The 17518-nt window shown below is 42.6% G+C and overlaps 1 protein-coding gene across 2 annotated transcripts in view; it reads left to right on the forward strand.

Annotated features, from left to right (window-relative positions):
- Window positions 1-17518, forward strand: part of LOC142585288 (putative helicase MOV-10) — a 119161-nt gene that overhangs the window by 25370 nt on the left and 76273 nt on the right. For both annotated transcript variants that reach the window (XM_075695931.1, XM_075695941.1), the window contains exon 4: window positions 11216-11356. In XM_075695931.1, coding sequence (XP_075552046.1) covers window positions 11216-11356 — 141 coding nt within the window. The remainder of the gene's footprint in view (window positions 1-11215; window positions 11357-17518) is intronic.

The following is a 17518-nucleotide window of genomic DNA, read 5'->3' on the forward strand; positions in this document are numbered from 1 at the left end:
TTAGATTACAGTAACACTTGCCGTGGTGGCTTTGTGGCTTTGGTGTTGTACTTCCATGCCCGAGGGTGCGGGATCAAATCCCGGTCACCGTGGCCGCATTTCGATGGGGGCGAAATGCAAAAACACCGGTGTACCGTGCATTGGGTGCACGTTAAAGGTACCCTGAAACAATTTTGTACCCGCGGACTGAGTCATTGGGGTAGGTCCTTCTGGTCCTTCTGATTATTGACACTTTTAAGCGCTCCGTGTAATGTGTGTGATTTATTATAAGGAAACGTTTTAAAAATGTGAATCACTACCGATCGCAGTAGCGCCGCTCCCCTGAGTTTTCAGTCACTCCATCACCATCTACGCAGTGGGCACGTGTGACAGTTGGGTGAGCTATCCGATTGGCTGCTCACCTTGCACCAGCGATAATTTTTCCAACTTCATAGTGAACAAATACTGTGTGTAATGGTTAGAATGGTGGTTAATTTGTTTCTATGAAAAAAAAAGGTAATGGAGAATACACAACAATTGATCAATACACTTACGCTCTTCTGGCACACGGCAAGTGTTGTCCGCTTGTGTTACATAGTGCTCCGTGTTGATGCGAGCTGCACGGTTAGTTTTGATCTCGAGGCTTCTTTTCGCGAGGACCATGAATCAGCCTTCTTGCATTGTGGGCTGTCAAGGAACATGTCAAGCTGCAACATTGTGTCCCTCTGCAAGGTAACAGGTGAGTGGAGTGGCTGCAGCGTATCAGGCTGTCGGCATCCGATCAGTGCCAGGACTGACATGTTTGCAGCTGTCACTTAATGCTGCAAGATTACTACCAAGAGAGCTTTAGTGTGTATGGTATTCTGGTAAATGCAGGTGGACTGGACATTGTTTAGCAGTGCAGATGTGAGCGGCCTGCAGGATGCAGCCACCTGGTGGTGCAGAGCTCAGCCAGACAAACACATAGCTAATATAGCACTAACCAAGTGTATTCTACTTTGCTGCTGGTGTAAATTTTCAGCAGCAGTGTAATTGTGAACGCATTTTGTCTTCAACAGTTTTAAAAATGTTCTACACTTGGTTACAGCAATATTAGCTCTGTGTTTGGCTGATTGAGCTCTACGCCACCAGCTGGCTGCACCATGCAGGCTGCTCACATTTTTACGCTTCTACCTATCCGTAAAAATGCCCAGCTCGCCTGTGTTTACTATAATATCGTATACACTCAGCTCGGCGACAGAACGTTCACAATGCACGCTGCTCGGATAGCTCGACTGGGGATCAACAAGTTGGAGAGGCTTCACATGCTGACTACATTGTGCTGGCTCCAAGACGCAGGAAGTAGATGACACAATGTCGCATCATGACGCAGAGCCAGTGAAGGTGAAGCTTAGCCCCGATCGCTTGGTAAATGAGTTGAGGAGGAAAAGCCTGGCTAGGGAGGACAGTAACTTGTAATTGTCCGTAGCTCTCTTCATATCAGACGCTTCACTAAAATTGTGGCACGAATGTTTTACTGTAGCTGTACCCTACGCGTCTACAAAATTTGCCCAAACCATTTCGGGGACCTGTTAAAGAACTCTAGGTGATAAAAATTAATCCAGGGTCCCCCACTATGGCGTGCCTCATAATCATATCTTGGTTTTGGCACGTAAATCCCCGAAATTTAATTATTTTTTTTAGGTAACAGTAATCCACAAGTAATTCTTTTGCCTAATGATTGCTCTGTCATGTGCTAGTGGTAAAAGATTTGTGTTTACCGTGAAAACTTTTTTTTTCACACTAGATGGCAGCATGTGTTGTGTGCTGAGGTCATCCTGTTTGCATAATATTATCCCTCGCTGTCAAACAAACTTGTCATCACATCATTCGTACGGCATGTTAGTGCAGTAGATTGCTATGTGTTGGATGGTGATAGAGTGACGAGAATGTCAACTTGTCATTTCATTCTTCAAGTGGTGAAGACATTGACAGCACTCTAGGCAACAGCGACTCCAAGGACGATGCAAATGTGAATGAGACAGTCGCTGGGCCTTGTGAAGAGGGTCGTGTGCCGAGTGCTACCACACCGTTAGTAATCAGTAGTTTGGATGGCATCAGTTGTGGAACAGTGCATTTCAAATCAACTGAATGCACTACTTGAACCAACCTTTCTTTTTCTTTTTCGTAGAGTTTTAGGAGGGAAGTGGGCAATAAATATTAGTAAGGTTAATAATTGCCCCTTGCTATAAATGTGTTTCCAGAAAAATGCTTGCACTTTAAACATCTTATTGGAGCATTCAGAAACGCAATGTTAACCACTTATAACGCTGCTTAGTGATAACTAATACGCTGTTATTGCTTGATATTTCATTTGAACTAAGTATAGCAAAGTTTTGCCTTGCGCAATGACAACTTTTATGGCAACTTGACAGTGTTCTTTTTTGCTATTGGCTTTTGCATAATTCCTGTTTCTTTGTTCTTGTTTGCTTGTTTTCACATGCTCACATTATTTTGACAATGTCAGTGTATCATCCCCGCTCACACAATACTCCAAATAGGAGCCCATGAAGAATATGTAAATAAATAAGTAAATAAATAAATAAATAAATAAATAAATAAATAATACCTTTCACATCATAAAGAAATATTTTAGTACAATATTCTTTTAAATGGGCCGTTAAGGGGCTAACCAACTCATGTATCCTTGGCCACATCATTCACAGTGTGTCATTTGGCATAGGTGGTGGTACTATGGTATTGTTCAAATCTCCCCTCTTGGTAGTTGCCATCTGGGAGGAAGAACAAAATTAAGTTAAGCCCTACACTGTGATCACGAAGTTTGGCACACATAAGAAATGGATACATTATTGATGCCGCTTCAGTTTTGGACATTAGAAGAACATATTTGTTAAACATGGAAATTGTAAGGCAGAGATTTAACAGTGCTGAATTCGTTCACACTACCCTGACCTGTTTCTATGTATAGAGGCACACAATTAATTAAATTAACTTGATGTTTTATCAGTGAACTGTTCAAAATAGTATGAAGTATTTGCTTTTATCTGTTATACAAATTGGAAAAGTGTAGCCTAAATCTTTTAACTGTAATCATATCTTTCGTGCGCACCTGCAGTAGGTTAAATGAATTTTTGACTAAACATATTGTGTATATTTTCGATTGTTTAGTATCTAACACGCAACCATAAGTGCCTGTTTTGATGCCCTGAATGCCTTTTCTATGTGCCAAAATATTTGGCCCTCTGACTACACATTCAACACACCAGCGGAGGCCTATATATTTTTTTCATGAAAACACTGAATATACAAATTTGTTTGACATAAATCTTCATTGTTTCTCTTTCTATTTCTTTTTTTTGTTGTCAAATTTTTAAGAAGCTGTTTGTCTCTTGGTAAGACCAGCCTGTGCACACATGATTTTAAGAAGGGTTTCAACGAAAAATAATAAATTTATAGTACATAACAGAATTACTGAAGAAGACCTAATTTTTTTAGCTTGCTGCTCAAGAAGCCATATTTGTTGTTTCTCGCATGTTCACGCAGAAAATTTAGTGCTTATTTGATTGCATTACAAGAGCATTAAATAACACAAAGTTAATTTAAAGGTATTTAAAGTTTCATCATTCAGCGAGTTTACAAGTCACCTTTTTCCTAGACATTTTCTTAGTGAAACAGAAGCATGCATTGAAAAATTTTTCATTTACAATGTGTGGACAGATCTTGCTGCTTCATACAAATGGAAGTTGTTACACAAGAAGCAGTTGCAATGTCCTTGTACTATAACGACACTAGGGAGTATTGTTCTGATATGATAAACTTGTTATGGAGATGCACCAATTTTTGCTGTCCAATGTATCTTATGCTTATGACTGTTCTTATCTGAAAATACTTAGACATGATTTTCTTCTAAAATTACCATGCAACTGGTATCACAGTTAAAATAGTAGAAAATTTTCCTTTTCTGCTAACTTCTGAGGTTTATGGTAAAGTGCATGTTTTCTTTGCATTTTAGAGCTTACCATCATTATGCTAACCCGCCGTGGTTGTTCAGTGGCTATGGTGTTAGGCTGCTGAGCACGAGGTCGCAGGATCGAATCCCGGCCACGGCGGCCGCATTTCGGTGGGGACGAAATGCGAAAACACCCGTGTACTTAGATTTAGGTGCACGTTAAAAAACCCCAGGTGGTCGAAATTTTTTGAGTCCTCCACTACGGCATGCCTCATAATCAGAAAGTGGCTTTGGCACGTAAGACCCCATAATTTTTTAATCATTATGCTAAGTAAGTGCTAACTAGCCAAACAACATGTTCTTCTGTATCATATCTATGTCTGCCACAATTACAACCATGCAAGTTGCCTGCAAACTACAACTGTACTGCCTTCATGCTGGGCAGCAAACGCATGGTAGTTGTCACCAATAGCGTAGCCAGAATTTTTTTTTCGGGGGGCACAAATTTGACTGGGAATTGGAACGAGGGGGCACAGGTGCTTGGTGCGCCACACCCTAGCTATGCCACTGGTTGTCACTGATCTCTTTAAACAACAGCAACCTGCCTTTCAGCATAGAAAATGTCAACATTCCGAAAACAATGCCTTTTTGTACTATTGGCAGACTTTTGTCTTTCTCTCTTTCTGGACAGGATAGCTGGCTTGGGCACGACGGCGTGCAACCCCACGAAACACAGAAAGAGCTAAAGAATGTGTATAATACTTTAATGGATAAGCAAAATGTTTAAAGGAAGTCTCAGTTTAAACATTATTTGAATGTACACTTCTAGAAAACCTCCTGTACCTGTGCTAATGCTATGTTATTAGATGTCCGGGAAACTTCTTGGGGGAAGTTCGTGATCATTTTTAGGCCTTTATTTACATTTGTGAATGAATTCAACATCAGTAATCACAATTAATTTATATTGGAACAAACAGCAATAGCAATTTATGCGATCATAAAAAAGAAAAAAGAAAAGCTGTGCTGGAAAAAAAAAAAAAGCCCACCAAAGCAGCATTCAAATGTGTGAAACCTCATGTTCCCAAGTTGCATGCCTTAACCCATGTGCCTTAGCCACTACATCATGTTGGCCCTTCTGAGCATCTTGTGCAGCTCAGTGCTGGCACGCACCACTGTGTTTGTTATATGCACGGAGTCTGACGTTTCATGTACTTGAGGCCATATGTGACTTCAAAAGAATAGCTGCCTGATTTCTCATAGAAAGACTAAACCTTAGACATATAAACGTTGTAGCACACTACTGCATTCCACAATGGTCCGGTCACAAAAGACCACGACGGCACGTCCAATATGCTGACGGTGCGCAAGCAGTGTAATTGGCGGAATCAGGCTTCTGCCTGATTGAGCGGGCTCGGCTAAAATATAATTTGTGTGGCACCAGACACCAGCGCCTGTGTGGTTTTTCTTCACCCACAAATTGGTGAGTTCGGACTTCGCGTCATCGCTCTCGGCTCCGGGTGCCTCAGCCGCTTCGCTGGGCCTACCACTGCAAGGAACTCGAGCCCCGCTGTCTTCGCAGTCTGTCTTCTATGCAAACAGCTGTGGCCTCGGATTCTTCCGATCAAGTACTGCTGCCAGCACCACTACCCTGTGATCCCAAGGTCTCCGCTCTCAAGCTCCCGGAGTTCTGGTCGTCGGACTCGGAACTTTGGTTCATTACCATCGAATCCTTGTTCCTTCATCACTGCCTCAGTTCGCAGTTGACCATGTTTGACCACGTCGTTGGAGCGCTTCCATCTACTACTGTTGCGATTGTTCACGATGGGCATCCCCAGACGCCCGCTTCAGCCATCTGCATGTCAGTATTGTTGGCCCCCTTCCTCCCTGTGGGAACCATCGCTATCTATTAACCTGCATTGACAGGTTCACCAGATGGCCTGAAGCAATGCCCCTCCTTGACATAATGGCGGAGTCGATAGCTCGAGCACTCATCACACTCTGGATTAGCTGCTACAGTGTCCCTTCCACCATTACAACTGACCGTGGTCGTCAATTTGACTTACCATTGTTTGCCGATCTATCTCGGCTACTCGGCATCAATCACATCAAGACTACCTCTTACCACCCTATATCCAATGGGATCATTGAACATTTTCACCGCGAACTGAAGGCTTCTCTCATGGCTTCGACTTTTTCTTCATCATGGATCGAGCGCCTTCCTTTTGTTATGCTTGGCATCCGCACTGCTCTTAGCAGTGACTCTTCCACCAGCGCCGCCGAGCCCACGTTTGGCACCACTCTATCAGTCCATGGCAAATTCTTCAATGACTCTTCCACTGTACCTGCTGACGTTTCAGACTACGCCTACTGTCTACGCAGCGCTATGTGTACTGTCGTTCCCCCTTGACAATGACGTTCTTCCCGGCGTGTATACGTCAACCCTGGCCTCGAGAACTGCACACGCATCTTTGTGCGCCTCAACGATGTGCAACCTCCCTTAAGGTCCCTGTATAATGGTCCATTCAAAGTACTCAAGCGTACACCTAAAAACTTTCTATTACTCATCAATGGCCAGGGAGATACGGTCTCCGTCGACCGTCTGAAGCCTGCCTACTTGGACTCTGACGCTTTAGCCACTTTTGCTGTCACGTTCCCTCCAAACCAGGCCAGTCCTACTCGTCGCGTGCATTTTGCACCACCGCCATCCGCACTTTGCCATTCGTCTAGCACACAACTTCCTCGCTAGAAGGTTGGCCCTGTAGCGCACTACATGCCACAATGGTTCGGTAACAAAAGATGACGACGCGTCCAGCACTCTGACGGTGTGTGAGCAGTGGAATCGGCGGAATTCCGCTTGATTGAGCGGACTCAGCAAAAATATAATTTGTGTGACGCCAGACACCAGCGTCCGTGTGGTTTTTCTTCACCCACAATGAATGCGTAGCAAAAACGGGGCACGTAAGATGAAAGAGAAGATGAGATTACTCTGTTGTCTTGACTCTTGCGTGTCCCTTTTGTGCTACAGCGCTACACATCGCATAATGCAATATCAGCTGTGGTCCATTGGTTTGTTCTGCCTAGGTACATATATGTTACAAGGATTGTCAGCAAATGAGAAGCCTCTATATATACATATCTACACGGAGAATTGCACAAGAGCTCTGTTATCTGTATGCACACATCCTGTTATGGGAAATGTAGAATTTCCTTGCCTGCCGTAATTACATGTTGTTTGTTTTATATATTTTTTTTTCACCTCCTAGGTGGCCATATTATGCAATTAGTGAATTCTGTTATCCTAAGTGCATTTAAATGCATGCATGTTACTTTGTCTTGAATCAAGGCAGTAAATACATTTAGAAACTAAATGAACCTTCCTGAATGTTTACAAATTATAACAATTTAGATATACAATGTACAAAAAATGATTCACGGTCAAAAACAGCAATGTCCAGTTGCACTGTTTGAGGCAGATGTTTTGAAAACATATTCAAAAACCTCTTGCCACAAAATGTTTATTCAACATTTCATGGCAAGATGTCTGCACGCCTTTCAGTCATTTCAAGAAGACATGACAGCGCTAGTTCTGCACAAGGCGTGCAGCGAGGCCTGTATCTATGGGGCTTACTTATCGCTCTTTTCGCACAGAAAATGCATCTGTACTGACGGTGACGTCAGTACAGATGCCCCGTCAGCCGCTCTGCTGAAGTGCTGAATCACGAAGTGCTTACAACCAGTCACTGCCGATGGAGCTTGTAAAATGCTTCATTGCCATCGCGTTACTCTTGCGGCACAGTTGCTTGCGTTTTTCTGCGGCGTGAACGACACGTCCTTCGTCGCCAAGCCATGCGCAAATGTGGAAGTGAGGTGCACATAGGTGAAATCGGGAGGGAATGTGAACTTGTCGCACGTGATGACGGCAGTCTTCGACTGTAGCAGTAGCGCGTCGTTCCGATTACATAATTGCGTTTCAATTAAAAGACCCCCCCCCCCCCTCTCCTCCAGGCGTTGTCGGTTAGCTGTGATGGATACACGTCCGTACAGCCTTGTAGAAACTGAAGGTTGTGTTTACCTTTCACGAACACGTCGGCACATACCGGCACGGTGGGGAATGCACATGGGCAGCTAGATGGATGATGTCATCAAGCATCTCTTTGACTTGTTGCCCATTATCAGCCCGTTCCATCGAAAAAACTCGGTAGGGTAATTGGCTGACAGGTCGCACGTTTTCATCTTTTATGGTTCGGTTTCAGCGTTTCGTGAGCCGTTTCTGCTGACGTATCGGTACTTGCGTGGCCTGCTGATTTGCCTCGCTAGCACCAGCGCAAGATTAAGTGATTGGTTAGTGATTGGTTAGACATTGGTTAGTGATACGGCGACAGTTTTTATGGCACGAGCACGGTCACTGACGTCTCACGGCGGCTTGTTGAAGCTGCGGTTGTTCCTTGTCCGGAATGCCGATCGTCGGGAACGGCAGACAGAAAATGGGTCTGAAGTCCGACGCACACTGATCCAAAGGCTAACGCTGAGCGCAATGACTTGAGTCGGTGTTTTCCACTGTTTCCATTGCATTTTCCATACCATGCGTCGCGCCGAGCGGTCCCAGCGGTGATGACGGCACCCCCAGTTAGGGTACGTCGCCGTCCGTGCCATGTCCGAGCCCACGAAAAAGGGCGAAAAGAATGTAAAATGAAATCTGTCGTTAGAAAATAGAACCTCCGATTTAATTGTTCCGTTCGTCATTTCTAACTTTGAGAAGCCTTGAGCGCGGCTTCGCAGGCTCTTGTTCGTCGTGGAAGTTTTAGGAACTGGGCCAGTAGGAGATTCCTTCTGACGGCGGTTATGAAGACAAGTGCCTTTAATCGATAACTTCCCGTACGGATAGCCTTCCTGATGACCTCGAGTACTTATTGATGGCAGTGACTGAAGCGGAATGTCTGTGCTTGTGACCTTGACCGTGCAGATTTATTTACGCGTCCTGAGATGGCCTAGCTGCTGCTGATTTACAAATCTTCGGATCGTCATGCCTATTCCCCGTAACTCTGCGCGAACGTTCTGAGAGGCAAGGCAGATATGTGTCAGAAGAAACTACTTTCACAGCAGTTGTATTGTAAAGGCTATGATTGGTAACTTGGATTGTAGCGCGACGGCACACCGGCACACACACGCACACACACACACACACACACTAGAAGACAGAACGAGCGCTCGTCCTGCCTCCTCCTAGTTTGTGTGTGTGTGCGTGTGTGTGTCTAGTCTGTGAGAGTGTGTCAAGCCATCATGATAATTTGCCACATGATCCCAGGCTGCTGTTGACTTTACCCTTTCTGTTCCCACCTCATTTCTTCCTGTCTGTCTGCACCATCTTTACAAGTAATTGTATGTTCTTGTGAAAGCTTTGAATGCTTTCTTTTTTGGGGGAATTGGTTTTCTGCTCATTTTCTTGCTAGTGGGAGTGTGCACAGGCCTGATGAAATGTCTGCAACTCGCAGTGAGCTAAAATTTTATTTTCTAGGTGGCAGTTGCATTGGGAAGCCACACTAGTTACAGTTGTTTGCAGGGCGCTAAGAATTACAGGGTGTGTTCACCATGACGAAGGGTTGTGCCGAGGGTGACGACTAGAAATTAATGTTTGGTGTGAAGGGGACTGTGGCCATTGGCTGATAAGCTGCCATAGTTCTCTGTGAAATAAAATACCCCTGGTTTGTGGAATCATGTTTGGTCTAAATTATGATTAAGAGCAAGCATTGCAGACTGCCAGACAGAAATGAATGCTAGATGTTGCAAAAACCCATTTTTGTGGAGGTTTTATATGACAAACTTGATGTGTGTTCAACCTTAGAAAGGATCCATTGTGTCATGTGTGCAAATGTAATTGAACATCTGCACATGGTGAAATCACTTATGTAGAATTTAACTGTTTCTTCTGAACAGACTAATTGCAAGAATATCATGGTGAGGTTCAGTTTCTTGCTTCGACAGGGTGCTCAATAATTAGTGGATTGAAAATTTTGACTTTCACTGTTTGCCATGTTGTGCTTGTCTGAGTTGCCACAATCAGTATTAGAGCCACAAGCTTGCATTATAAGGGGGGAGTACCGAAAAATAACTGGAATGTTTTTCCCCTTTAATATATATTAAACACCCATCGGGGTGGTCTCAGTAGTTATGGTGTTGCGCTGCTAAGCACGAGGTTGTGGGATCAAATCCTAGCCACGGAGGCTTTGCATTTTGATAGGGGTGAAATGCAAAAGCACCTGTGTATCGTGCATTGGGTACACATTAAAAGAACCCTGTGTGGTCGAAATTAATCCAGAGTCCCCTGCTATGGCGTGCATCATAATAAAATCATGGTTTTGGCACGTAAAACCCCAGAATTCAATTCAGTATATCTTAAACGCAGTGTTAACTACCATGAGCATAAGACCACAACACCTTCTGCATCAGTGCAGGAAACACTGCAGCTGTAAGGTGAGATGTCCGTCTGAGTTGCCGAAATCTTGTGTTTAAACACTGAATGTCAGTAAATTTTCTATGAGTAAACACAATGGGCAGAGATTGTGCACAAAATGTCTGCAACCAAAAAAAAATTCTTCTGTATTTTACTATTAGGTTAGTAAAGCTGTTAAAGAAGCCCTGTAACTCTTCAATAAACTTATGAAAAAGTGTCCTGGTTACGAAAGGGCACCATCTTTCCCATTTCCTCCTACAAGAATTCTTCCAGAGGGTTATTATGTAAGCAGAGCTGCGAAGAGCTGAAAGTTGCTTTTTGTCACTTTGACAGTCTCTGTGAAGGACATGTGGTCTTTTGAGTGAAAAAATTGTAGGTTTTGTGCTATGTAGCAGGGCATTATTTGACTCGAAGTGTTCATGATGCTTTTACCTGGCAGTTTAGTGGGCTTATTCATTACATTACAAAAGTTTGTGGGGACTATTTTAATGCTCTTAGCACTGTAGGAGGCATAATGTATTTATAATTACATGACAAATAGTAGTGTAACTGGTAGTCATTTGCCATTTGAAAGGTAGTTTTGTTAAAGTGACATATTTTACATGAGTGCATCAGTATGATGACTTTGCATTACACAAATTTTGTCAAGACAAAAAAGGAAACCACAGAAAAATTTGAAAAAAAAATTTCTGCTAAAGTGTATACTGATTCATATGTTTTTGCAGTTCACTGTCATTCTGTGGTTGTTCAAGCTAGAACTGCAGCAAAAAATTTTGTATAGAGTGCTTCTTAAAAATATCTCTTCTGCTTTTTTTTTCTTTCTTTAATCTCCCCAGTAATAATATTCAGGAGCTGGAGCGAAAAAAGCCACTTGCTCAGTATATTCTTGATGAGCAGCTTGTGGAGTTCCAGAAGCATGAACTTCAGGAGTGGGACGGCATGGATGACGACATGTTGAAACTACTCATCTTTATCAAGTAACTGCAAAATACTTGCTTGTATTTTTTACTTGTTCATGAACGATGCATTAGAGGAACCCTTGTACATTAAAAACAAGCCTTTATTAGGAAGGAACATGGGGCAAAAAAATAGCAATTTTTCTCCAAAAAATGCGTTTAAGAGTTCCTTGCAGTTTCATGTTCCTCAACTAATCAAGAAGGTGCCTGCCACATTTCAGCTACATTTGCGTGTTCATAAACCAGCAATTTGTACTTTTATGTAGGCTGGTAGCGCCTTGAATTATAGAGATGTTCCCACGACCATCATTCTGGAAGTGCGTTCACGGTGTGAGGAAAAGGCCACTGTAAAGGTCATTCTCATCTTTCTTTATAAACTCAAACAGTGGCATCAGAGATGTGATAGGACGTGTGCAAAGACTGATAAATGAAGTCAAAAGGAAAAAAAAAAAAAATTTGTGCAGTAACTGCAATTGAAGAAATACTAAAGGCACTATTTATGCAGATGGTGTCACTTGACTACAATTAACTGCCACATGAGGCTTTGCATGGTCACCCGGTTTCCTGCGACATGCAGCTTTGCGCATTCAAACCATTTTCGACCACCGTTTCTGGTGCATGTGCTCTATCGTCCCTTTGCCATTTCTAGTGACCACATTTGCATCTGTAAAATGTCCCTGAAGTTCTGCACCAACCACTGCTTTGCTAAGCGGCATCATTTCATGAAGCCACGTGGCACAGCCTGTGTCAAGTGAGGGACCTTATGCAAAAGTGGCTCGCACTCCGGGCTTTCCAGGCCACCGTGAGAGATCGACACAGCATTTTTCCTGATGCCGAATATCTCTTTTTGGTGTTTCGAAGCACCACAGCTCTGGCTGTCATAAAATTAAATGCTGCAAAAGGGGGATTTAGAGAATGCTTGAGAAGTTGGGAATTGTTTGCGGCACACATACAGCATATAATTTGGAAAAGAGCTTAGAATAGTGTGTGTCCAAGGTGACAGCGAATGCAGCAGAGTGCAAGAGTGCCCCCCCCCCCCCCAAAAAAAAGCAGGAGATTAAAACCATTCCTGCCAAAGAATACAGAAGGCAAGAAGAACACCCTACATATGTTTCAGGGTGCTCTTAGAGGCCACATGTAAGGTACAAATGAAACAACAATTGTGAATCTTTGAAGGCATTTTTCTCATTTTGTATATTTTAGCAATGTGAGTTTTGAAAAAGCTGTTTTTTCTACGTTACATTACACAGACTTTGTTTTAGAGAGATTTCTGCATATAAATTTTAAGAATAATGCTACTGTGGGCACAAATTTATAAGTTTTGTGTTTCTTCTTGTAGAAGACGAATTTTAATTTTGAACAGAAGATGGAAGGGCTTTTGAAGAGCCGTAACTCTGTGTCGAATTATTTTACAATCATAAAGTTTGCCATCCAATCCTATACCATTACTATAAACATGCCTTTCAATTTTCACCAAAAATTAAGCCATGGTTTGTTTGAAAAGATCACTTTCATTGGTCATGTCCCCCCTAAAGTCTTACAGGGACGTCAGCTGAAAGCAGTTGTTTATTGTCATGATCTCTTTTATTGAGACCCTAGAATGTTGGGAATATATGCTGCATGCTGAAAGTCATGCCATGTTAGCACCATTGCACAGCACTTGTTATGGGCACATTGTGCAGCCTAGGCCTTTGGTGCATTGTCCATCAAAAAGGTGTTTGTCTAGTTTGCCACACATATCAAGCATGTTGTTTCCTGACATTTTCACAGCTTGTACTTTACATGAGCGTTGATAAAGACTAAGTAGAAGGTGATGGCTGTCATAACTGATTTAAATCGATCATTTAAGCCTTTATGTTATATGAATATGTAACAAATGTATATGTACAAGAAAGAGTCCCATAGTCAATGACTGTAACGGGACTCACTGGTACTCTCGGTGAAAGTTGTAGAAACCAAACTAATGCAAGCAGCAGTTCAGCAAGTGTATCAATGTTGCAAAGCCAAAACGAGATGTAGTACTGGATTTTCTATATTTTTGTCTGCACCAAGTGTGTGTAATCTGCAGGGCAAATTTGGGCTTACAGTAAAAATTGCTTTTATAGATAGTCTGCACCTGTTGTATAGTCTGCAGAAACGAATTTTGACTGAAAACATTTCTTTCAGATTGTGTGCTAGCAGTGTACAGTTAGTGAAATAATTTATTGTGAAGTAGTAAGACTATACATCCTCTGCTAGACTGTGTGTCCTTAGACTTTATTAGCTAGTTTCACTATGGGATCTAGCACGGTAAAATTCCAGCTGCAGTGTTGTGTCATTTTTTTTCAAGCGCTCTTACAATCTTCAAAAAGTTTTATCATGTATAGTTAAACCTTTAGACAGTTCATACCATGTGGAACTTCAGCGCGCAAACATGTAGTTCACAGACTATAGTCTGGAAAATACAGTACATGAACATGAAGAGACAAATTAGTTAAAAGAACTGTATAAATAATTTATTGTCAAGTAGTAAGACTATACATCCTCTGCTAGACTGCATGTCTTTAGACTTTATCAGCTAGTTTCACTATGGGATAAGCATGGTAAAAAAAAATCCAGCTGCAGTATTGCCTCATTTTTTTTTTTCATGTGTGCTTAGAATCTTCAAAAAGTTTTATTGTGTGTAGTTAACACCTTTAGACAGTCCATACCATGTGGAACTTCAGCTCATAAACATTTAGTTCACAGACCATAGTCTAGAAAATACAGTACATGAATGCATGAAGAGACAAATTAGTTAAAACAACTGTATACCAATTTAATAATACAACCAGTAATGGAAGCATGGAATTACTATGTTTTCAGTGAGTAATCTCTTAGTGAGTTTTCGAATAATGCTCATAAATAAGTAGTCCTTAACAGGCATGGTAACTTATTCTGCAACTTGCTCATTACAAACGCTGAGGTAGACTTTCATAATTAGTGAGCACTTTAATCCTTGAAGTGTTTTGGACAAGCTTAACATCAACAGCAGTAATCTCGTTTTCAAAGCGATAGCATGTCCACTTAGCTTTTCTGCTGCTACATAGACAGTTTCAGTGCCAGTGTTTGAAATCTGCAGTTATTTCACTCTTTTGTTTTACTACATAGATATCAGCATTTTTACAGCATCTCGAAAGCCGCATTGATTGTCTTCATGTTCTACAACATAGATGGCAGCCACTTCGTCACCACTGGAGGGGCTCATTTATTGCGGTCTTTGTTTTCTACTACATAGATGGCAGCACTTTGTCAGCGCTCAAAGACTGCATTTTGGAACCAAGCGCAATTTGTGCCTTTTGGCATATTTGGAACAAAGGCGTCTGCCACTGAGAGCTCGCACATGTGTCACGCATGCAAAAGAAAGCTCTACTCTGACAGTGAAAGTGAGAGTGAAAGAGGTGCACTAGAGTTTTATTCTTTGAGCGAAGAGGATGATGATAGTCTTCTCATTGCTTCTTTTGCTGAAATAGATGTTTTAGAAGGCAAAGACAACATTGACTTGGCCCAACAGTGGTGCAGCGTGGATGCCGACAACCCCCCTCCATGTCCGGGGGGGCGGGAGGGTGGGGTGGGGCTGTCATGCAAGAATGCACAAAAAACGTTTTTTGTTGAAGAACTTAGCTTTGCAGAATACCGCGTTTGCATGATTCTAACGTGCACCTTTCTTGGCTGAAAAGGGAGTTTAAATTTGCATGCGCATTACAATCGTAACTAATTCTAAGAGGGTTGTCCATAAAATAAGGTTTTCAATGATTTTTCACAATGAAAAACATGTTTATTGGCATTAAATAATACATTTTTGGAACGCTTAGACTTTCCTCTATTTCTTGACATGATCGCCGTTGAGATCAATGCATTTTTTCATGCTATGTACAGCCGCCCTGATTTTTAATAATATAGCGCGAGTGTCGACTGAACTGCTGGTGAGCGCCTTATAACGGCGATAAGCGTGCAACAAGGCGAGAGTTCGCGCACTCGCCTTGTTGCCTTGTTGCACTCGCCTTGTTGCACGCTCTTGTTGCACGCTTATCGCCATTATAAGACGCTCACCAGCAGTTCAGTCGACGCTCGCGCTATATTATTAAAAATCAGGGCGGCTGTACCATCTTCTTTACGCCTCAATTGTAGAACTCTCCCGCTGCGCCGTGAAGGTAGCTTAAAACCTCTTCTTTCAGCTCGAGCACTCCCTTCGTGAGTATGCCTCTCCTCTTGTTTTGAATTATGCAGCGAAGGTTCTGCAATGTCTCACAGTAGTGGTTCGCATTGATTCTTGTACCGGCGGGCATGAATTTGCACAACAATAACCCCTTCCTGTCCCAAAAGACGCTCACTATCACTTTGCCGGCAGACAGTGTTTGTTTGAACTTCCGCAGCTTTGGTGACTCTGGATGTTTCTACAGACGGGATTGTTGTTTCGTTTCTGCTGTCGTATAGTGGACTCAGGTCTCGTCCCCAGTGACAACAGAGTCCAAGAATTCCTCGCCATCAGTTTCATAAGCTTGAAGAAATACGTATGCTGCTTCAACATGTTGCTGTTGGTGGTCTTCCGTAACCATTCTTGGGACCCACCTTGCACAAACATTGGCATACCCTAAATGGTCTGTCAAAATTTTGTCTATGCAGGTCTTGCTGACATCAGGGATCATCTTGCAGAGCTCCCGAACTGTCACCCTTCGATCTTTCAGGATTGTTTCTTCTACTTTCGCAATCGTTTCTTCTGAAACCGATGGCTGTCCAGAACGCTGTTTGTCATGGACGTCTGTACATCCGTCTTTGAATTCACTGCACCATTTGTGCACGTGTTGTACGCTCATACACTTTTCTCCGTAGACTTCACACAGTTGGTAATGAATGTCCACTGGCGCAGTGTTTTTTGCACATAAAAAATGAATCACAGCGTAATTCGCACCTGGCAGGTGAAGCGAGGGGGAGCTCCACCTCTAACGGCTGCCAAGCCAAGACTGAGCATCGCAGACAGCTCACCGGTGCGGGGACTAGGAGAGGGGAACCAAGCTACACGCCAGTGTTGCCGAATCCCGGGTAACAGCGTTCGTTGCGACTGCAGCTCCTTGGGAACCTTATTTTATGGACAACCCTTGTACTTAACACTGCACGCATCGACTCAGGTTTCGTTACTTGATGTGCGCGGTAGAATCGGCACCATGTTATTTTTTGGATATGTTGGTGGTAACATACTGCACGTTACAATTGGGGGGTGCGGTAGAATCATGCAAATACAGTATTTGATATTGAAACAGGTTCAAATAAAGCATTTTTCCTTGTTTCTAACTGTACCATTTGTGGCAATGACACATACATATGTATATTGCATATTGAAGAGGTAAAATGAGTTTGCACACTTCAAACATGAGGCAAATTTGTTGAAATAGCTTTAGAAGATTTTTCAATGCAGTGAATTTTGAAAATAAGCCATAAAAAAGGAAGGCAAAATAAGATCACTTTTTGTCAATATAGTAGAACGCTTGAGGAGTTTACCTTTTCGGTGTCAATTTTTTTTTTCTTGGATGCTATAAAATGAACATGATGATTTATTTTTGGTTATGCAGAAGGGAAGAAATGACACAGATAATGGCAAATGCACTCTTCATATAATCCTCACATTCATATCTTACAAAAGGAATAAAATGTGCAGTAGCCTAAAAAACACCATTGTTCTCAGTGTTTTTTATATAGTGGGGCATTTAATGCGAAAGCATTGATGCCCCATTACGCAAAAATCCGGCAGCGGCAGCGTTGACCGAGTGATAATATCAAAAAAGGCTGTGGCGCAAAGAGTAAGAACACGTCAAAAAGGCCCTGATTGGTGTCAGTTCTCTCAGGGGAGGTTCTTGTAAACAAAGTAAATTAATAGCTTTGAAGAGAAAATTTGGTACATTTCGGTCTGGGTGGGAATTGAACTCAGACCTCTGGGGTGCGAGACGAGCACGCTTCCCTGATGTCACGATGGCTCCATGGTTCTGACTGAGTAAAGGTGTGCCTAGTGCATGTGTTATTGCACACATCACGTCGCAGCATCTAACTAACGGTGTGGCCTAGTGTATGTGTCATTGGGCACGTGACGCCGCAGCCAATGGGGGGGGGGGGAGGTAGCACCACGTCATTAGTGTATAAAGTGAGTGCGCTGCCACCCACTAGAAAACA

Source organism: Dermacentor variabilis, chromosome 1 (assembly GCF_050947875.1).
Source record: "Dermacentor variabilis isolate Ectoservices chromosome 1, ASM5094787v1, whole genome shotgun sequence".
Lineage (NCBI taxonomy): Eukaryota > Metazoa > Arthropoda > Arachnida > Ixodida > Ixodidae > Dermacentor > Dermacentor variabilis.